Here is a 22,808-nt window from a genome sequence, read left to right on the forward strand (position 1 = left end):
GGAATATCTAGAACAAGAGAAATCTTTGGTCCTCTCACTGTAGAGAAACTGCAGTGCACAGTTGTAGATTCCTATTAAGAAAAGCTTACTGTTTAAAGTTTTGCTACAGTTGGAGGGCTGCATGGTGGCTATAACTAGTTATAGATTGCCTCTTGGCAAGAACTAGTCTGCATATGATGAATATATTAAAGTATAAAAAGATTTTACTCTTATTTGTTTTAGTGGATGATTAAAGAGGAGGTCCAGCTCCCCCATGAAAAATGTAAATTCTGCAGCTGCTGACTTTTAATATATGGACACTTACCTGTCCAGGGAGCTCATGATGTCAGCCCCTAAGCCAATTGTCGGATCGGCTGTTGGGTGCAGCAGCCGCGATTTCTGGTAAGGGAAGCCGGCATTGAAGCCTTTTGGCCTTGAAGCCTTTCCACTTTTGAGTGGAACTCCGCTTTAACTGCAAACATAGCCAGCTTATGACACTGTTATGACAGAATTTTTTCTAGTACAATGGTCCACTATGTTAGTGGTCAAATTCACATGGACAGCTTGGGTTGGCCACTGGTAAGAATCAGTGGATTCTTGGCAACAGAGCTAAACGCTGCATGCTCATTTGAGCAGTAACATGTGAATAGAGCCTCAGACCAACACTGGATGCAGACAGATGATGTTTCAATGGCATTTCTGACCACACACCACCTGGCTCACAGCTAATCGACCAGTTTGTATGAGGCTATAGCACAGAAAACAGCAGAATCCAGAGGCAACATTTACGGCTAATGCGTAGACACCCCTGGCCACCTGGGTGAATGTAAACTAAGCTGTGCAACAGACTCCTACAGGACTAACGCTGTCCATGCATGACTCATTATTATGCCATTTGACCAAGAAGGGCATCACATATATGCAGAATGAACCCACAACTTGTCATCTGGATGCTTTTTATAGGTCAGTGGCTCAGAATGTATTTAAAGTGTATGTAAACTATAATGACTATAATGAGTTTCACTTATATACTCCTTTTTTGGTTTGTTAACAATACCACTGACAGCATTTTTTTATATCTCTCCAATAGCAGGAAACAAAACCTGTTGACCCTAAAAGAAAACTTTTGAATTACATTGCTGTGAAAAAGTGTATGCCCCCTTTCCGATGTATTATTTTTTACCATATCTGTCACACTTAAATGATCCAGATCATCTAACAAGTTTTAATATTACACAAAGATCAGTACTAAGTGCTGTTTTTAAATGATGATTGCATTTATTAAGGGAAAAAAGCTGTCCAAATCTGCCTAGCTCTAAGTGAAAAAGTAATTGCCCCCGAAATCATGAATAAATTGTGATTAACCAAATTTTTTGGAAAGCGGAGTTAAATTTCACTTGCCACACCCAGGCCTGATTACTGCCAGACCTGATGAGTCAAGAAATCACTTAAATAGAAGCTGTCTGACAAAGTGAAGCACACTAAATGATCTCAAAAAGCAACACACGCTGAGATCTAAAGAAATTCAAGAACACATGAGAAATAAAGTAATTGACATGTATCAGTCTGGATAGGCTTACAAAGCCATTTCTAAGGCGTTGGGACTCCAGTGAACCACAGTGAGAGCCATTATCCACAAATTGAGAAAACTTGGAACAGTGGTGATCCTTCCCAGGAGTGGTTGGCCTACCAAAATGACACCAAGAGCACAATGACAACTCATCCAGGAGGTCATTAAAAAAAACATAACATCTAAAGAACTGCAGACCTCACTTGCCTCAGTTAAGGGCATGGCTCATGATTCAACAATAAGAAAGAAACTGGTCAAAATGGAAGCTATGGAAGAGTTCCAGGACCACAGCCACTGCTGGCCTAAAAGAACACAAAGGCTTGTCTCACATTTGCCAAAAAACATCTTGATTATTCCCAAGACTTTTGGACAAATATTCTGTAGACAGGTGTCCTGTTACATCTAACGTAAAACTAACACAGCATTTCATAAAAATAACTGTCAGAAACCATGAAATCAGGCCGAGACAGAAGTACAGTTAAACCACACTAGCCAAAGTTCAGTAACCAGAACAGATAGTCAGCCAAGCCAGAAGTCAGGGATCAATATAGTGGAACAGCAAGCAGGGTGTGGAGCCAGAAGGGATGTCAGCAAAGCAAGTCTTAAACAGGATCGAAGGAAGTTTCTGTGATGTTGACCAAGGCGAAGGCAGAGATCCTCTGGACTATACGGCTTAAGTATGCAAAGAGAGAAGGAGGGGTTTTTAGGGACTTTCAGGAAATCATGGCCTGGTAAGGTCACACATTTCCATCCCTAGGGACTTTTATTGAAATAATGGCGCGGTAAGGTCATACATTTCCATCCCAATGTAAATGATGAAGAGAGGGGGCTTTTTCAGCCCCCAAAAGGGGGGGGGGGTGGGACTTTACATGAAGCGCGTGACTGCAAAAAAGTAAATAGGTGATCATAAGGGAATTTTATTAACGTGATCCTAGAACATACAAATGATAATCACAATTTACATATAATTATGCATAAAATACAAAAATGAGTCATAGGGTAGATAGACATACATCGTAATATTCATATCAATTGTAAAATGATAAACAATAATAACAAGAGATAATAATGGGTAAAGCAATCAATCACTCAATAAAATTTCCCTAGTTCACCAACAATCCGAATGGAGCACAGCAATAATTAAACAGTATAACCTGCAGGACCTAAGGCCTCATTTAGACCTGTGAGGATGAGTAATTAATCATATTGTAGAGAATGTGAAAGGAACACGGCAGATGTTAGCTCTGCGTGTTTCGTGGCTTCCATGCCACTCGTCAGGAGCAAGCACATGTAGTATCGATAACTGTAAAAGATATGAATTTGAGCAAGAGCGGGATAGACAAGCGCAGGTATAATCAAGGATGAGGCATAAAAACCCCTATAACTACGTTATGTAATTATACTCACTAGAGTTCTATATAATGGTGGTGTAGTGGTGGGGGACCATAAACCATCCGAAGTACCCCCCAACCGGGAGCCGCGGCAGGGGGCCCCACAGAGATGAAACTGGCGCCAAACAAGGCTGGCGCGAGAACTGAGGCGTATCTAAAAGAGAAGTGGGGTGATGATTAATTCATCAACCTATAATAGTGGTACAAGGAGGTGAAATTAAAGAGCTGAAAAACCGGTACAGGTGAAACCATCAGTGAAAGAAGAGGCAAGGTTGCCTCCTTGATTATACCTGCGCTTGTCTATCCCGCTCTTGCTCAAATTCATATCTTTTACAGTTATCGATACTACATGTGCTTGCTCCTGACGAGTGGCATGGAAGCCACGAAACGCGTAGAGCTAACCTCTGCCGTGTTCCTTTCACATTCTCTACAATATGATTAATTACTCATCCTCACAGGTCTAAATGAGGCCTTAGGTTCTGCAGGTTATACTGTTTAATTATTGCTGTGCTCCATTCGGATTGTTGGTGAACTAGGGAAATTTTATTGAGTGATTGATTGCTTTACCCATTATTATCTCTTGTTATTATTGTTTATCATTTTACAATTGATATGAATATTACGATGTATGTCTATCTACCCTATGACTCATTTTTGTATTTTATGCATAATTATATGTAAATTGTGATTATCATTTGTATGTTCTAGGATCACGTTAATAAAATTCCCTTATGATCACCTATTTACTTTTTTGCAGTCACGTGCTTCATGTAAAGTCCCACCCCCCCCCCCTTTTGTGGGCTGAAAAAGCTCCCTCTCTTCATCATATACGGCTTAAGTAGGCAGGACTGATGAGCAGGATATCATCAACAGCTGAGTAACTGTGTAGAGATAGGAGCTGGAAATTAGCCGGACAGCTGAGTGGCTAGCTCAGAGAGGGAAGGACTAAGCCCAGCCCTGACAATAACATTATATCAACAGTCTAACATGCTGATGGTATTGTGATGGTCTGGGGCTACTTTGCAGCTTAAGGACCTGGACAGCTTGCCATAATTGATGGAACCATGAATTCTGCACTCAACCAGAAAATGGAGAATGTCCGGCCATCAGTTTGTGACCTCCAGCTCAAGCGTACTTGGGATATGCAGCCAGACAATGATTCAAAATACACCAGCAAGTTCACCTCCTGAATGGCTCAAAAAAAGCAAAATTAAGGTTTTGGAGTGGCCTAGTCAAAGTCCAGGCTTAAATGGGACTGAGATGGCGAGTGTGTCCAAGATGGTGCTGAGAGCGGATGTGTGAAGCCCCGTACACACGATTGGAAATTGCAAGTTCGATGAGAGCTTTTGGTTGGAAAATGTGATCGCGTGTATGCTCCATCTGACTTTTGCTTTAGGAATTTCAGCCAGCAAAAGATTGAGAGCATGTTCTCTATTTTTTGGTCGGAAAAAGTTCCGATCGGAAATTCCGATCGTCTGTACAAATTCCGACGTGCAAAATTCCTACGCATGCTCAGAAACAATTAGGCGCTTAGACTTCATTTTCTCGGCTCGTCGTAGTGTTGTAGGTCACCATGTTCTTGACAGTAGAACGTTTGTGTGACCGTGTGTATGCAAGCCAAGCTTGAGCGGAATTACCGCTCGAAAATCCGCTCGTGTGTACGGGCATTACTCTTGATTCTGCAGGATCTTCATCCTCCCAGTGCTGCTCCTGCAGGCGATGACTAGAGGGAGAAGTGCCAGCCTGTCTCGCTGTACAGCAGACTCTGTGTGTACTGTGGCCTTGGTGGGCTGCTGAAGCCTACCACATGGCGACCCAGACTGACAGTCCAGAGCCTTTCTCCTCGGACTCTACTAAGTTTGACTACCTTATGCAAGCCATCAATGGCTGCCAGGCTGCCCTTAACACTAAGACTGACCACCTGCAAACTGAGATTAGACTTATCCGCAGAGATTTAGATCGATTCCAGGAGCATATCATGGAGGTTAAGCACAGAGTTTTTTCTCTGGAAGATGTCCAATGAGACCATAATGCAGATCTCGCCACCATAAAGATTAAGGTCAAATACTTGGAAGCAAGGACAGAAGATGCAGAGAACCGCAATTGTCGCAATAACCTGCAAATAATCAGGTTCGGGAGAGTTCTGATGCTACCACCTTTGTGGAACTCTCCTACAATTACTTTTCCTGTGTGCTAAGTTCTCACCCTACCTCTCCGCTGATAGAGTTTATCGCATCCCAGCGACCTGTGGGCAGCCAGGCTCTCCACCCCATACATTTATCTTCAAACTCCTGCACTTCAGAGATCGGAATTTGGTTCTCTGTGAGGCTAGTAATCAAGGGGACCTGCTTTATAACAACACTAAAGTCCTTATATTCCCTGACTACTCTGTGGAGACACAGCGACAGTGGAAGTCTTTAGACCATGTTAGGGCCAAACCATGTGCTAAAGGCCTGAAGTACAGTAGGTTATTTCCTGCCAAGTTAAGAGTGGAAGATGGAGACGTGTACACTTTTTTAAATCGCCAGAGGATGCCATCTCCTGAATTGAGACAACCGCAAGTAGCTTTGCTATCAGTCAGTTGTTCTATTTCTCTCTTTGTTTTCATTGAGAGCTCAGTGAGGCATTTATGGTGAATCTTTTCTATGCAGCCCACTACAGACATGACTGTTTCCTTATACTTACTGACCCTGTGGACATTAACGAACGTTTTGTGATGTACTATCAGACACTTTATAGTTTTTAGGTGACCTATACGGCCAGCAACCTCTAGCACTATCTGGCCGAGATAGATTTGCCTGTTATTACCTCCACCTACTAAGAAAAACTTGAGACTCTCCTATCACTTTGGAGGAGGTGCAAAAGGCATTGGGCGTTCTTCAATCGGGTAAAACTCCTGGCCCTGATGGGCTTCCTGTTAAATTTTATAAAAATTATGCTGAGGAACCGCTTCCTCGTCTTCACTTGTTCTTTGTACAGGGTTTGGGATCCACTTAAGATGATTCTGAGTGATGCGGTGATCGTGGTGATTCCAAAACAGGAGCAGAACCCTGATATGTGCTCCTCTAATCACCTCATCTCTCTGCTGAATGCAGATGCAAAGTTCCAATCTAAAATGTTGGCTAACCATCTCAATACACTGAGCATGACCTTAGTGCATCCAGACCATTCTGGTTTTATGCATGGTCGTGCACAGATATCACATGTCTCCATATGAATATGGCCCTGGCCCCTCCGAACTGCCTGGAGGTGGTAGCATCCTTGGATGCTAAAAAAGCATTTGATTTGGTTGAGTGGGACTACCTCTGAGTGGTTCCGACTGGCTTTGGCCCCCATTTTCTGTCCTGGTTGGAATTATTGTATGCCCATCCAAGGGCTAGGGTTAGAACTAAAGGAACATTATCGGTCTCCTTTACCTTGGGTAGGGGGAAATATCAGGGATGCCCGTTATCCCCGGGTTTATTTGCCTGGGCTTTTGAGCCTTTAGCCATTCTCCTTTGAGCAAATCCGGTGGGGAGAGGCTGTCAGGGTACTCACCAAGGCTGAGATGCTGAGAGCGGCTCCCCTTGCAGCTGAGCGTACTTTACCCCTGAAGGTGGTACAGAGGCTATATTCATCTATGCAAGTGGCGCTGGCTATCATTGATCATTTTGGCATTATTTCAGAGATTTGGGTGAAGAGATTTGGGTGAACTGGGATAAGTTGGTATTTTTTCCGTAACACCACTCTGCCCCCTGCATTGACACTCATACACTGCTTCAGTGGGTAGATGAGTTTACCTATTCAGGGATCCGAGTAGGGGATACCGTGGCTGTTTACTTGGAGAATAATGTTTCTCCCTTGATGTCTCAGTTTGCACACAGGTCCACCTCCTGGAAGTATATTCCCCTAACTCCATCTGGTCGGGTGAATATATTGAAAATGATTTTCTTACCAAAGTTTGTCTACTTTTTTTTCGCAACACTCCGGTCTTTATCCCCAAGCTGATTTTTCAGAAATGAGATAGCATGGTGGTATTTTTTGTATGGGCAGAGTGGACCCCACCGCCCCCCGGCTGGCTAAATTGACTTTGCAGCTGCCCTTGTCCCAAGGTGGTTTGGCTCTGCCCAATGTTCAACTATATTACTGGGTGGCTGTACTGGTCACGATGCGTTGGTGGTTTTCCCGGGCCTAGACACAACCCAGTGGTGACATTGGAGGCGGCCCTACTGGGTTCATATGCGGCCCTCAGCAACTTAGAGGCCCATGGTCCATCCATCTGTAATCGGGCCTATGAAGGTGACTCCTACCCAGGCCTAAAGTATACAGTGGGTATAGAAAAGAATCACCCAAATTCAAATAATCATATTTTGTTGCTTTGCAGCCTGAAATGAAGACATTCACAGTTTTTGCTTTATCCAGCTGTATTTACTAGTGCAACTTATATCATTCACTTGGATGTTATAACACCAACACGTCAAAAATATAAAAAATAATTTACGCTAGACATATCGTTTGGACTCGAGGCCAAGTAATTCAATTTTAATCTCATCTGACCACCTTAAATGCACTTTAAAGATTCTGAGGCACTTGTCAGGATAGAATTAAAATGGATGGGGCAAAATACCATCAAATTCTTGAGAAAAATCTGCTGCCCTCTATCAGAAAGTTGTCAATGGGAAGAAGGTTTAACTTCCAACATGACACTAACCCAAAGCACACAGCAAAAATGATCACACTGTGATTAAAGGTGAAAAAAAGGTGACTGTCCTTGCTTAGGCTTAGTCGGAGCCCAGACATAAATCTGTGGAATGACTTGAAGACTGCAGTCCACAAATGGTCACCATTAAAATTAACTGAACTTGAGCAGTTCTGCAAAGAAGAGTGGGCAAATATTGCAAAGTCTAGATGTGCAAAGTTAGCAAAGACCTATCCCAACAGTCAACAGTAAAGACTATAATTAAAGAAAAAGGTGGTTCAAAAAAATACTGACATAAGTGGAGGTGATCCTTTTTCCAACTCAGTAAATCTGTTTTTGATTTTTTTTTTCTGACATGTTGGTGTTATATCTTTCACTTGGATGTTATAAGTTGCACTAGTAAATACAGCTGGATAAATAAAAATGGGGTTAGTCTTTATTCTAGGCTGCAAAACAACAAAATGTGATTATTTTAATGGTGATTCTTTTCTATACCCACTGTATTTAGAATGTCCTCCATGTTTTCCACACATGTTCCCTTGTGGGGTAATCCCTCGCTCCCTCATCTCTACTAAATCCCTGATTCGCAATTGTGATCGCTTTGAAGGGTAACAACGTTAAAGCATGTCATTTCTGACAGGAGGGTGGTGCCCTTTAGCTCTTTGAGACAAAAATACTCCCTATCAGGATCTATGGTGTTGGTAATTGAAACATGCACTCTGCACACAATTCCCTCTAGCCTATTGTGTTGGAGTTTGACCCAACTGAACACCTTCTTGCCTCACGAGTGATCTGGAAGCCCTTGTCTTCCCTGTAGCTTCATCTCTCAGTAGCTTATGATACTAAGTACACTCGTATCCTTGAGCTTACAAAGGAGGCCTGGGGGGTTTGTGTCTTCACCAATGTGACTTCCATGATCTCATCCAAAGATCGGTTCATACAGTTAAACTTTTTGCATTACACCCCTCAAACCGACCTCCTGTGTACGAGGTGTGCTGGTCCACTGGTACCTTTTTACATATGGTGTGGTCCTGTCCATTACTTAGTCTCTTTTGGGATACAGTGACATGGGCCTTTAGTCAATTATGTGATCTGACACTACGCCCTGACCCACTTTTTCTGTTGTTGGGCCATATGGAGGATGTGGAGGCAGATCGGTATACTAAGTTCTCTCTCACCAAGGCTTTATTTTATGCAAGAAGGGAAATCGTATTGCGCTTGAAATCTCCTACACCTCCAACGGTGGATACATGGAATTTAGTTGGAAGTGCTGAGTATTATTTACAACTGCAAAGAAAATAACAGCTTTAAGGGAGCACATGTAAAGTGAGTATAAGGGGGTTGTGACTGACTTTGCCCTGCAAAGGTGACAGTGTCTCATCAAGTTGCTGAATCCGTATGACAGCAAGGGAATTAACATAGTCAGTAAAACAGATTAGAAATCACAACTTTCATATATCTATAGTACAGTTTTACTTTAAATTGATCTGTAACACCTGTTTGTTGAAGTTTTCCCATGAAAAAATACGGCATTACATTTCTTTTAATGCTCACAAAAGTAAATTATCTAATGCATAATTGTGTCACCTTGTGAGGAAATCCACTCATTAAAACACTGTTTCGTGCCAGCTCACACATATCACACGAGCTCAGTTTCCATACTTGGGTTGCGATGCTGTATTCTTCCATCAAAGGCTCCTATAACATAGATATAAACATGAGAAGGCATTCAGTTACACATGAGATTTTTATTGTCTGTGATCATAAGACTTAACCCCTTGCAGATAACTGAAATAAATGTACTGCCAATAAAATAAAACCTCCTGGGTTAAACTTCATGAAAACTACACATATATAGTAGTGTAATATTCTATAAAATATATAAATGTTGTGCACAACAATACCTTTGTAAAATGGAATTGAAGAGGGTCATCTGTGGACAATGATACCATAAGGCCACGTGATAAGAAATCAGGGAGAGGATTCCTGTGATAGCTCAGAAACAAACTGTTATTGCTTAAAGGAGACATAGCGATGCCAATCTGTGCCAGGTAGTACAAATACTGCAAAACAGGCGCCTGCAGCAACAGGAATAGAAGAAACAAATGAGCTTAAACAAAGGTGGACAAATGAAGAGGAGACAAGCTTAATAAAAATTGAAAATTTAAAGCCTGATTCTATGCAATTATAATGGCCATAGCTCATTCTTTTTATGTGCAACCAGTCCACTGTGGAGTGTATTTCTAAACAGGTGAAATTGTATTTTTAACTATTATCTATGGAAATGTCCATTCGATTGCTTCCCAATTGATCAGGGCATGTAAAAAGTGTATCTTTGGCCATGGAAAATAATAGAAATTTTGTTTTATTTTCTAAAGTTAAATGTAACATTGCTATCTTACCAAATGTACATTTTTTCCCCTTAACCCTCTCTAAAATGAACTGCTAAAGTGTCTTTTTAATCTCTTACCAGCTTAAAACTGGCTGTAGATGGATCAAAATTCAGCCTTTCAGTAAAGCCCAGCCGAATTTTGATCCATTTATGCCCATTACCATTCCAGAGAAGTCATTGCCTTCTCTCGAACCAAGTTGTTGGAACATTTTCTTTAGATCAGCTGTGATCAGTGTATTCGGACAGTGGAGGAGTAGGAAGCTTTCTTTCATCCACCTCACTTGTTTGGATGAGGAAATCCACTCAGTTTTTTCAATTAGCCAAAAAAACTGATTCATGTAAGACCAGCCTAACTCGAGTCCCTTTTAAAACTGCCTGTTACTTTCTATGAAAAGTTTTACAAGCAACCAGCTTTCAAAGTGTTTGTAACAAGTTAGCAAAGGGGGCCTTACTAGCTATGTTTAGGGTGAAAATCAGTTGTGCAATAGTAAATAAAAAGAATCTGTCTTTAAGTGAACAACCCAATGGCCCATCACTATTCATATTGTTTTAGATTTCCTTCATGGCTTTACTACAAAATAATTTTGATAGCTAAAACTGGGCCCTTAATAAATAACCCAAAATCCATCACTGTAGCAAAATTAAATTTCAGTCAAAGTTTGGTCATTGTCACATATAATGCCTTTAAAATATGCCCATTATTAAACCGAGCTGAATATCCATAAATTTAGCCCAAAAAAAACAAAAACAAACAAACTGCAAAAGTAGACAAAGGATTGAATATAATCTTTCACACTTCAGCTAAATTATCCATCCTTTAATAGAAATTCACCCATTTTATTTTTCTTCTGCTGTCACTGTTCATTGTGGAATGCTGACACCGCATCAATCCCTGCATATAATATTGAGAATTTATGCATGAGCTAAAAGTCAATGAATATATGGACTCTTATGCCCCGTACACACGAGCGGACTTTTCGACATCCAAACTCCGACGGACTGAGTCCGGCGGACTATCCGATCGTGTGTGGGCTGCAACGGACTTTAGCAAAGCTAAAGTCTGACGGACTTTAGAAATGAAGCATGCTTTAAATTTTCCCGACGGAACTCCGCCGGACCCGGTCCCCTTTGAAAAATCCGCTCGTGTGTGTGCTACTCCGACGGACTAAAACCGACGCTAGGGCAGCTATTGGCTACTGTCTAGGAACTTCCTACGTCGAATCCAGTCGTACGTCATCACGTTCGACTCCGTCGGAGTTTGGTGTGATGGTGTGTGGTCAAGTCCGTTCGGTCGAAAAGTCCGCCAGAACTCCGTCGGAACTCCGGCGGAACTCCTTTGGAGGTCTGTCAGACTTAATCCCTCTCGTGTGTACGGGGCATTACAGGCTGAAAACTAGTGTCCAGAATATGTGAAGTATGTCTATTATTATTTTATGTTTTTATTATTTGCTTGATTTGGCAATAACATACCAGATCTCATAATTGAGATTTGGTATGTTATTGCTTTTATCAAGATTAAACTTCCTACCTCCAATACAGCCTTGAACCACTAGAGCAAATCACAGATGTCATAAGCTAAGTATGTCTAAATGTGAATGGCAAGTTGTTACTGGCACAGCTGGTGCATTGGAATGGCCCTTTTACTCCCCACCTAGGCAGAACATTCAAACAAACGTTTCCATATCAGAGACTAGTTATGGGCTTTATGTTTGAGTCAGCTGTTCGTTTGTTTGTAGAACAAATATATGGGGCACTCGCAGGACGTTCGCCTTCCGCGGAGCACCCTCTAATGCATTGCAAGATTATTGTGCATTGAAGACTGCTGATTGGCCAAAGCATGCACCTGGTGTAGTGGTACAGTGGTGTAGTGGTTAGCACTCTCGCCTAGCAGTAAAAAGGGTCACTGGTTTGAATCCCAACCATGGCACTACCTGCCTGGAGTTTGCATGTTCTTCCTGTGCCTGCGTGGATTTCCTCTGGGTACTCCGGTTTCCTCCCACACTCCAAAGACATGCAAGTAGGTTATTTGGCTTCTGTCCAAAATTGGCCCTAGTATATGAATGGGGACCTTGGATTGTGGGCTCCTTGAGGGTAGGGGCTGATGTAAGTGTGCAGTATACAGGGATAGGGACAATTGTAGACACTCACTCAGGTTGAACTGGATGGACTGGTGTCTTTATTCAACCTTGCTAACTATGTAACCTATATGCTTTGGCCAATCACAGCGCAATGTGCTGTGAGAGCCATGATTGGCCAAAGGCAGGGTGCCTTTGGCCAATCATGGCTCAGGGGCTAAGTCCATGCCCCACACTATATAAGACTACTTACATGGCAGCAGTGTATATAGTGTGAATTAAGAGAGAGTTTAGGCAGGGTAGCCAGTAGATTAAGTGTGCAGTCAGTTTCGGCCGATATATATGGCAATAGTAGTATATTGGTTTGAGCAAAAGTTATTGCATATACAAACTACGAGATAGATTTAGGGACTTTTATTTGTTTTTATTGGCAATGTCGGCGATCTGCGATTTTTAATATGACTGCGACATTGCGGCAGACAAATCTGACCCCAAATTACTCTTTTTAGGGACCAGTGACATTATTACTGTAGCACCCTCTACCTAAAGGTAGGTGCTAGAGTAGTATTTTTATAGCTACAGGGCCAAAGTGCAGGTACATTTAGACAGGCCTGTGCTTTAGGCTGGGCTTGGTTGTTGTGATTTGGAACTGGGAGTGTTCAGTGTAGTGGGGGGTGTGGCCACCTGTACTTTGGATCAGAGCTGCCCTCTCTGCTTTCAGATGGATTTTTCTAGAAAATAGGTGGGACCTGAGACCTGAGTGGCAGGCAGCTCATGTGAGGAGCCAATTATCTCTTGGCATTGGCAGGGGGCAGGCCTCTCATATGAGCTGGGGTCACATGCTTACAGGGATGAGTTTTGTGGAGCAGAAAGACAGAATGGATGTTTAACGCGCTGTTCCACGCATGCCGACCTGGGGGATGCAGCGGGTGTGGAGGAGGGATGGAGGAACCGCTAGGAAGGAGCTAAAGATACTGATCTTCATCTCTAAGGAGGCATCCGGGTGCTGTGGCTGGGGAACACAGGACTTGGATGTAAAGAGGATCAAGCAGAGGAAGTAGCAGTCAAGTGGAAGAGAGTAGAATAGCATTCTGTGACCGGGGACACAGAACTGTTCTGGAGAAGAAGGTCAGTGTAACATAAGAAGATAAACTTTTCAGAGCAGAGTAGAATGCTGTGGCCTGGAGAACACAGCATTGTTAGTGATGGACTGGCTGGAAGCAGTAGTTTGTTGCCATGTGTCAGGTCAGTGGGGGGAGATGCCGTGTCGTCTCTGGCCTGGTTAGCACATTGGTAATGCCTTCCAAAGACTGGGTGGCTGTCCGATTCATGGAGTCTGGAGGGAGCAGATGTGTGTAGCTTTGGCTCTTTGATTCATAAAGACAATATCATTCCAGTTTACAAATGGGAATTATTCAGAGTGGTTCCTTTTGCTCTTTTGGAAGTGAAGCTAGTAACTCGTAGCTATGCAGTGAATAATTTACACAAAGAAAAGAAGAAACAGTCAGTAAAGAAGCTATTGCATAGAAATACAAAGATACAAGGCCAAGGCCACGACTAATTCCAAGAATGTGCTGTATCATGGGCATCGCAAATTTCCCTGTTCGCCCATCCAAGTTGTATCCCACAATAAAAGCAACAAAACTGAGGAAAATGACTGTTCATTGTCTTTAAAATGGTGAATGGGGGGCTGGCAGCAGGGTGATTGGCGGATGCTAGTAACCAAATCAGCAGCCCTTACGAGGGTACCGCTACAAATGGAGGTCCCGCCGAGATCTGCCTTCACAGTTTACCTGCTGGCAGTTTCCCCTAGCAAACAATCCAAGTCTGTTACCAAGTGTTGTTGCCCATGGAAACCATCCAGGATCAGTGCAGACTGCACGCCTCCTGCACCCAGTTGCACCAATGTACACTCACAATAGTAACAAATTCCACAACTCAGTGACTGTAATCATGTGCTGTCATACGTGGCAACTACAGCGGGCATCGTGTTTTTTGGATTAAAAATGTGTCTAGCGTGTGTACAGTGCGGGCACTACTCACTGTTTTGCAAACCGTTTCATCGTCCTGCTAACACAGATGAAAGTGGGGAGTGAGATTATGGATGTCGCTGTTGCCCTTAGCAACATGGACACAAGCGGGTGTCGTGGACGGGAATCTGTATGTGGCAGTCCCTTACAGTGGGATATCGCAATAGAGACACTTTCCTGTGAATGGTGACTGCTGCCAAGTTAGTCTGCAGTTCAACAGTGTCTGCCACCAGGTGTCGCTGGGAGACAATTGGAAAATCTACAGCTACAGATCCTCACGCGCTGAACCAACAAGTGAGGGGTGGAGCCACACCCTAGAGGAGATTGTTCAGCGCGCCGTGTGCCAGACACGAGGCGGAGGAAGATGGCGAAGGGTGTTCAGAGCGTATCTGCCATGCAGTGGTTGCCTGATCAGCAGGACCAGGTGCTGATAGACACCGGCATCCGGCTGGAGCTCACCGGTGGTCTGGCTTTATAAGTAATCGGAGGCGTGGAGAGACTGTGTATGCTCTGTTCAGGATGTTGCAGGTCTACAGTTAGAGTTAGTGCCTGGACACGGTGTGGACATTGCGGAGAACATCTGACTCTCGAGATTAAATATTATTCTGCCAGTCTACTAACCGGACTTTGTCAGCTGCAGAACCAGGCGACCCAGAAAGCCGGAGAGGGTCGTGCATCAACTACCCCTGCGGTGAAGGAGCTCCCATCGAATTCACCGATTCAGAACTTCAAGAGGCTAAGGTAGGAGAAAATGTTGGGGAAGCCTGTGGCCTGGCCAGGGACCCAGAGGTTGCTGTTGATAGTGGGTAGACTCCGAAAGAAACCCTGAAGTGCCGGCTGAAAGTAAGTCTCTTGTTGTGCCTATCCAGAAGGAGTCCAAGCTACAGGAGGGTGGTCCCCCAGCTGAGCCGGACAGGGTGAGCAAGGGCCGGGCTGTGGACTGGGGGTCACAGCAAGTGCTGGAGAGATATGGGTCCATAGAGAACCTTTTTGAGTGGTCATTCCCTGAAGAGGCTGAATCCAGTGATGAGAAGGAATGGTACTTAGAAAGTTCCACCTCAGTTGAAGCTTTCACCGGAGCATAGGAGGGACCATTACGTTCGTCACAACCCCCAGTACCACTCTATAGACTTTCTACCACCTTAGTAAGTCGTCGGAAGGACCACCTACTTACAAGCAATGGGTTAGTAGGGCCACTGATGCCTGTGTCCTGCCTGGCCGTGGAAGGCCTAAAGAACTGCAGAGGTTCTCCAAGGGGAAGTCCAGAGGAGAGTTGCTCAGGAGAGAGACCTGGATTATCCCTATGTTCCAGACCATGTCATGGAAATAGTTGAAAACTCCCGGGAGCAGTGGGAAAATGACATGGTCTGGGACTATCTACATGTCCCGAAACCCAAACGGACACTGGAAAGTGAAGTGTGGGTCCGGTTTAAGGACATTCACAAAGAGTGGAAGCTCAGAAGGGCAATCTATAAAGATAAAGTGTTGGTTCTGAAGGCAGGGCAGAACACCAGAAGTTACTCTATTTCAGCAAGAAGCAATGGGGACAGTCGGAAGAGATTGCCGGACTCAAAGTTTTATCTGTAAGCCAGGACTACTGCTGTGTAGCTACAGATATGTTGATGTTACTCATGTTTGACTGCAAGAGGGCAGCTGGGTTAGGGTGGGCTTTCCCCTAAGGACTGTTTCATTGCAGGAGACTTCCACTCAGGGTGCCTGACATGGACCAAGTCATGGATACTAGGGTGTGCTGTCCCTGCTCAATTCCTTTGCCACATTTGCTTTAAAGAAGGAATCCATGGATTTGGAGCCTTTGCTGCGCTAGAGGAAAAAAAAAGAGGACTTCTGTTTAGGAGCCAAACAGAAAGTTTATTGGCCTGTGGGCATATGTGCCTTATTGCGGGTGTGTCTGCTCAGGTTGCACTCTGCAGGAGGTCTCTCAGACTCCTTTTGAGGGAGTGACAATCCTGGCAGGGAAACCCATGCCACTTTGTTCATTATTGTTCTGTCACTAAATAGAAGATGATAACCCCTTCTGTTTGGTGAAGCGTAATTTTCAGTTCGTTTTATAGATTAGTTGTGTACTGTTATGTTTTCCTGGGATACGACGGCTGTCTATCTCCACCGTTGGAACAGATGAAGACTTGTGGTAAGCAGAGTATTCCTCTCAAGGGAGCAATGCTCTGGTTCCGCTTGTATGTAACTGATAGTTGCAGGGATCTGCAGTCAGGATGTATAATTTGAACAAATGTATGATTAACAGTGTACATGTGTCATTTTGTATTTTTATACAAATGTTACCCCTTTTCAAGTTGTTTTCCCTTTTCCATTTGCTTCATTAATATGAGATGCCTTTCCTCCCGATCTAAGGAGGTATTTTTCAATTTAATTGTCCCCACACAACTGTGGACAGTTGTGATTTTAGTGGGGGGTGAATGCAACACCCTCTACCTAAAGGTAGGTGCTAGAGTAGTATTTTTATAGCTGCAGGGCCCAAGTGCAGGTAAATTTAGACAGGCCTGTGCTTTAGGCTGGGCCTGGTTGTTGTGATTTGGGACTGGGAGTGTTCAGTGTAGTGGGGGGTGTGGCCATCTGTACTTTGGCTCAGAGATGCCCTCTCTGCTTTCAGATGGATTGTTCTGGAAGAGAGATAGGACCTGAGACCTGAGTGGCAGGCAGCTCATGTGAGGAGCCCTGACCAATTATCTCTTGGCATTGGGAGGGGGCAGGCCTCTCATATGAGCTGGGGTCACATGCTTCCAGGGAGGAGTTCTGTGGAGCAGAAAGACAGAATGGATGTTTAACGTGCTGTTCCGCACGTCCCTACGCGGGGGATGCGGCAGGAGCGGAGGAGGGATGGAGGAACCGCCAGAAAGGAGCTAAAGATACAGATCTTCATCTCTAAGGAGGCATCTGGCTGCTGTGGCCGGGGAACACAGGACTTGGATGTAAAGAGGATCAAGCAGAGGAAGTAGCAGTCAAGCAGAAGAGAGTAGAATAGCATTCTGTGACCGGGGACACAGAACTGTTCTGGAGGAGAAGGTCAGTGTAACATAAAAAGAGAAACTTGTCAGAGCAGAGTAGAATGCTGTGGCCGGGGAACACAGCATTGTTAGTGATGGACTGGCTGGAAGCAGTAGTTTGTTTGTTGCCATGTGTCAGGCCAGAGGGGGGAGATGCCGTGTCGTTTCTGGCCTGGTTAGCACATTGGTAATGCCCTCCAAAGACTGGGTGGCTGTCCGATTCATGGAGTCTGGAGGGAGCAGATGTGTGTAGCTTTGGCTCTTTGATTCATAAAGACAATATCATTCCGGTTTACAAATGGGAATTATTGAGAGTGGTTCCTTTTGTTCTTTTGGAAGTGAAGCTAGTAACTCAGTAGCTGTGCAGTGAAGAATTTCCACAAAGAAAAGAAGCAACAGTCAGTAAAGAAGTTATTGCACAGAAATACAAAGATACAAGGCCACAAGTAATTCCAAGAATGCGCTGTATAATGGGCATCTCATATTCCCTTTTCTCCCATCCAAGTTGTATCCCACAATAAAAGCAACAAAATGGAGAAAAATTACTGTTCATTGTCTTTAAAATGGTGAATGGATGGTTGGCAGCAGGGTGATTGGCGGATGCTAGTAACCAAATCAGCAGCCCTTACGAGGGTACCGCTACTTTACATTGATCAGTGCTATAAAAATGCACTGATCAATGATCAAAAATGAAAAATGACACTGGCAGGGAAGGGGTTAACGCCAGGGGGCAATCAAGGGGTTTAGTATGTTCCCTCAGCGTGTTCTAACTGTAGGGGATGGGCTTACTTAAACATGATAGAGATCACTGTTCCTGATCACCGGGAACAGTAGAGCCCTGTCTTGTCACTAGACAGAATGGGGAAATGCCGTGTTTATATAGGCAGTTCCCCGTTCTGCCTCTCCTCTCCAGTCCGCAGGACCTGCAGGCATGCGCTGCTGGCGGCGTGCACGTGCCCGCTATCCTGCTTTAACAGAAGGAAGTACAGGTAAGCTGATTTGCACAGCAGTGCCACTCTGCCGACGTACATCACCATGAGTCGGTCAGCAAGTGGTTAAAGCAATATTCAATTTTTATTGTTTCACTTTAAGCATAATTAAAATCACTGCTCCTTTAAAAACTATTGTTTTAAAAACTTTTTTTTGTACTGATACATGTCCTCCAGGGCAGTACTCATATCCCCATACACTTTTTATGGCAATAACTTGCATACAAGCCTTTAAAATGAGGACTTTTGATTTTTCATGCTCGTGTCCCATAGACTTTAATAGGGTTCACATGTTCACTAGAACTTTTTGCCTGTTGGAGGTGTCCTGGTGTGAACCAAACTGGGGAGGTGTTCACTGTTTGGCCAATCCTTAACAGAGACCAATAAAATGTACAGCTATTGTGCAACTCTTTCATTTTTCCAGATAAACGCTCTGCTTGAAGCATTACCTTGCGGAGTAGAAGTCCATGTGAGATGTTCTGTGACAGCATAAATCCAGATACAAGGTGGTGAATAGGTCCTGCTTCCCCACAATGTGGTCTTAGTACAAAAGTATGAAACCCACGTTGCCTGTTGCCACAAAGGCAAAAAGAACAACAAAGTCATATGCATTTTCAGTGAAGCAACATAAAAATGTATATACATTTACTGTATATCATCACTACATCACAGTTAATATCCTCTCAACCAGGCCCTACAAAATCTCCATAACCAAGAATCAAATCTCACCATAAATAACTGGAATCCTGAAGAGGTACAAATTGACAATCATTCTCTGGTACATAAACTAAGCCAATGACAGCATAATTAAATGTGTTTACACTGAAAAACAGAGCCATCTCAACAAATGCAAGCAGTGTGGGGTTTTAAAGAGACTTTGTCACCAACTGCACCTATAGTAACATGGTACATGTTACAGCCGGGTGTAACATGTAACATGCTACTAAAGCAGCAGCCCCCGCATCACCTCCAATTTCTCATAGTGTCTGGAAATGGGGGGTGACAGTGAGTGGCATCATTTATTCACAGAGTCCTGTGAATGGGTGAACTACAGGTTCCGTCTGCCACTACAGCAGATGGGCTTGTCGTTCTCAATGAACTGAGAGAGCGCTGATGAGCACCCTCGTAGTTTACGGATTCTTCCTGCTGCTAAGTAATTGTCTGCCCATATAAGAGGTACGGGCAGACGGCTGTTCTGAAAGTCTGCAGGAGCCTGACATTGCACCCGCTATCTGCTAATCACAGGTGAAATGCTTTTACCAGCAAAAAAAAAAATGGGCATTTATTATTTTTTTCACAAACGTGAACATAATCTTTAACTTTCCATAACCAATTTTATTGACCTGAAATGTGCCTCTGAACTTACAAGGAAACTGACACTCCAGTAAGTATCAATTCCCAAGAACAGCTTCCTTCCCCGTTGCATGCCATAGCCCTATTTTCTAATCGAATTACTGTCTGTGCTGGTCCAGCTCCTCCAACTGTTCTTTGGCCTTCTTACACAATCCTTTATAAAGCAGATGAGTGAGAAGTATTATAGTGGTTTTTTTTTTTGTGGCTTTTCAGGAATGCACATTAAGACCTGTTTCACACTGAGGCTCTTTTCAGGTGTTTTAGCACTAGAAATAGCCTCTGAAAATCACCTTAAAACTGCCTCGCATTCATTTTCATGAGTGCGTTTACACAGCATCTTTGGCGCAGGTTTGGAGCACTATAAAAAGCACTCCTTAAAAAGCTTTTCGAATGCGCAGCAAAATTGGCAGTTTTCAAAAAAATGTAAGGTCATGTGCTGTTTTAGCGGAGCTTCAGTGTGAAAGGGGTCTAAATCCTATGAAAAATGTAGTTGTTGAAATGAATAGTCTGGCGCTAGGGTCTCTTTCAGGAATAATGGCAAATTTCCTCCACCTGAAGTGCTTATGGAGTTTTCTATATAACTTAATAAGATGCAAATTTTGACATCAAAATGTCTATTTATAACGTCTTTGGTCTCCCTGATGACACAAAGCAAAACGGCCTAAATGATGATGCAAGCAAACATACTTCTTGATACTCTGAAAAGCCCACCTGCATATGAACAGGAGTGAAACAGCTATTAGTGTCAATATTCGTCAGTTTGGTTTAGTGCCTCATTCACACTGGCACTGTCAAACTTGCATATATATATACGTTTAGAAGACATTAAATGCATGTAATTATTTTTCAATTATGCCAATCTTACTGAGCATTCAGCTGCATTTAGAGAAATTGAATTCTGTTCATCCAGGATCTGACTAGACACTATAAGCACGACTAAACATGGCTAAAGTAAAACATATAAGTAAATACAGGAAAATGCATCTGGGAGGCACAAAAGATTGTATTGCTTATACTGTCTGGAGCACTTCTACTGTATTTAGGATAATGCAGGAGTGCCAGTGTGAATGAAGCATATGGAAATTCCAAAAATTAGAAAGGAGCTCAACTCACGTCCTAGCGCTGAGCTGTGTGCAGGCAGCCGAATATTAGTGAATCAACACACATTAGCTGTATGGACTCATCCGCTCAGCTGAGTTTGGCAGGTGGCATTGTGTGACTGGATTCTCATTGGGTGCCCTCACAATTGCGCGGTCCAGCATTGTGAGGACAACCAAATCACCCTTAACTGTATAATGTTGATGGGAAGATGAGCTCCTCAGATGACCAAGTCTTATATACTGACAGGGCATCTAGGATTCCAACCTAGCCCAGGCAAGAGCGTTGAGGGCCAGACACTTGTCTCAGGCCAAAAAGATCCTGGACAAGATCATGTCTAACAGGTCTAAGTACTCTAATCTGTGACAGGGGCGTGGCCTGGCTGGCGATGGAGTGAGACGCGTGTGAGCTGAGCTCCGTACCTTCCGACATCCTTCACAACTATCCTGCAAGCCCGCAAGCCTACCCGTGTAGCCATATCGTACCAGTCGGTCTCCGGAGTGTGCGCGGACATGTCCCCGCCGAAAAGAAGCGCGACAGCGGCCGCGGCGCTTGATAAATACCGGAGGCAGGAACGGGACCACGAGGACCAACATGGCGGCCCGGCCGCTTCACCAGCGGAGCCTGCTGCGACGGAGACGGCGAAGGTGCTAGAGGCAATATCCTCGTGCCAGTCTGCCCTTACCTGCAAGATAGAGGAAGTCAAGGTAGACATCTCCCTGATCCGCCAAGATCTATCTAAATTGCGGGACATGGTCACGGAGACGGAGACCAGGATTGGCCAGGCTGAGGATGTCCTGTTCCCGCTACAGAACGCTCAGGAAGAGATCCAGCGGAGATTGCAGCAATTGGCCCAGAAACAGGACGATTTAGAAAACAGGGCCCGTCGGTCCAACTTACGGTTCGTGGGCCTGCCGGAGGGCTCGGAGGGCGCAGACCCGGCTACGTTTCTGGAGAATCTCCTTATTAAGTCCTACGGGAGGGAGGCCTTTTCTGCCTCGTTTGTAGTGGAGAGGGCGCACAGGATGCCGGCGCGCTCACCGCCTGATGGTGCCCCACCGCGTACTTTCATCGCAAAGCTTCTAAATTACCGGGACCGAGACACCATCCTGCGACTCACCCGGGAGCGGGGGAATATCCCCTTCCAGAATAGTCACATTTCGGTCTTTCCAGACTTCTCGGCGGAGGTCCAGAGGCGGCGTTCCCGGTTTGTGGAGATCAAGAGACGTCTCCGGGCCCATAACGTGAAGTATGCGATGCTTTTTCCAGCCAGGCTTCGTGTGGTGGGGGAAGATCGTGCACACTTTTTTGAAGATCCGGCGGAGGCGGTGGCCTGGCTGGATCAGAGGGACGCGGCCCGTAACCGACCTCCACGGGACTGAACGCTCTGTGAGCCTGTGAGTACGTACTTTCTTTGTGACTTACCTCTTGTGTCCCCTGTCGTCCTGGCTGATGGGGTGGCATGGACTGGGCCCTGCTGCTACGGAGCTATTAATGGCCTATCTAGCCACGGGTGTCCACCCTTCCTTTGTTTGCCCCTGTTCCGCCAGTGGTTGTGAGGAGGACATGTGTGGAGTCTTCATTCATTTATTTTGTTATCTGCTCCCCCTTGAACTTTTTCCCCACACCGCCTCCTCTGCCACACGGAGGCCACCTGTCTGTGACTGTCTGTTCCATCGCAAGTAGCTGGACTTTCCTGACTGTCACCTGGATCAGCATTTGGTTTGCAGCTCCTCGGAACTCCTATGTTTGGGCACCGGCCATGTTCTCCCCCTCTCTTATTCTTCCCCTTCTGTATCTCTGTTTCCATTGCTGTTTCCCTCCTCGCTCTTTTTCCTCTTCCCCTCCTTCCTGGCTTACCTCGGCCATCTTCTTTCTGGGGGTTTTGCAGCTTCTCTCTCCCCCTCTCCCTACCCTTCCCTTCCTTCTCTGCCCTTCACCTCCTCTTCTTTTCCCTACCTCTCTCTTTTCTCTTTTAGCCCCCCATCGGGGCCAAGGTTGTGTGGTATCGGGTTCATTACCTATATAATGTCTGGTAGGCAATATGTTAATATACTAACGTGGGGGGGGGACTGGGTCGGTGCCGGACTCTTTCTGAGACCCTGGGGACATGGGTCTGGTTCTTGCACCTCTAGGACTGTAAAGTTTACATTTTTGATGTTAGGGTTATATGGGCACTTCTTGGCTGTGGTACGGAGGGTGCGGCTCGGCCGGTTCTTCAGCCGCTGGT

At 44.5% G+C, this 22,808-nt stretch overlaps 1 protein-coding gene across 4 annotated transcripts in view; it reads right to left on the reverse strand.

The window, feature by feature from the left end:
* The window catches only part of AMPD2 (adenosine monophosphate deaminase 2), a 304,820-nt gene that overhangs the window by 19,435 nt on the left and 262,577 nt on the right, over positions 1–22,808 (reverse strand). For all 4 annotated transcript variants that reach the window (XM_077481332.1, XM_077481334.1, XM_077481335.1 and 1 more), the window contains exons 15-17: positions 18,577–18,697; positions 9,523–9,696; positions 9,206–9,316 (exon numbers count right to left, since the gene is read on the reverse strand). In XM_077481332.1, coding sequence (XP_077337458.1) covers positions 9,206–9,316; positions 9,523–9,696; positions 18,577–18,697 — 406 coding nt within the window. The remainder of the gene's footprint in view (positions 1–9,205; positions 9,317–9,522; positions 9,697–18,576; positions 18,698–22,808) is intronic.

This window comes from Lithobates pipiens, unplaced genomic scaffold (assembly GCF_037356315.1).
Source record: "Lithobates pipiens isolate NorthernLeopardFrog02 unplaced genomic scaffold, aLitPip1_a1.2 Scaffold_16, whole genome shotgun sequence".
In the NCBI taxonomy this organism is placed as follows: Eukaryota; Metazoa; Chordata; class Amphibia; order Anura; family Ranidae; genus Lithobates; species Lithobates pipiens.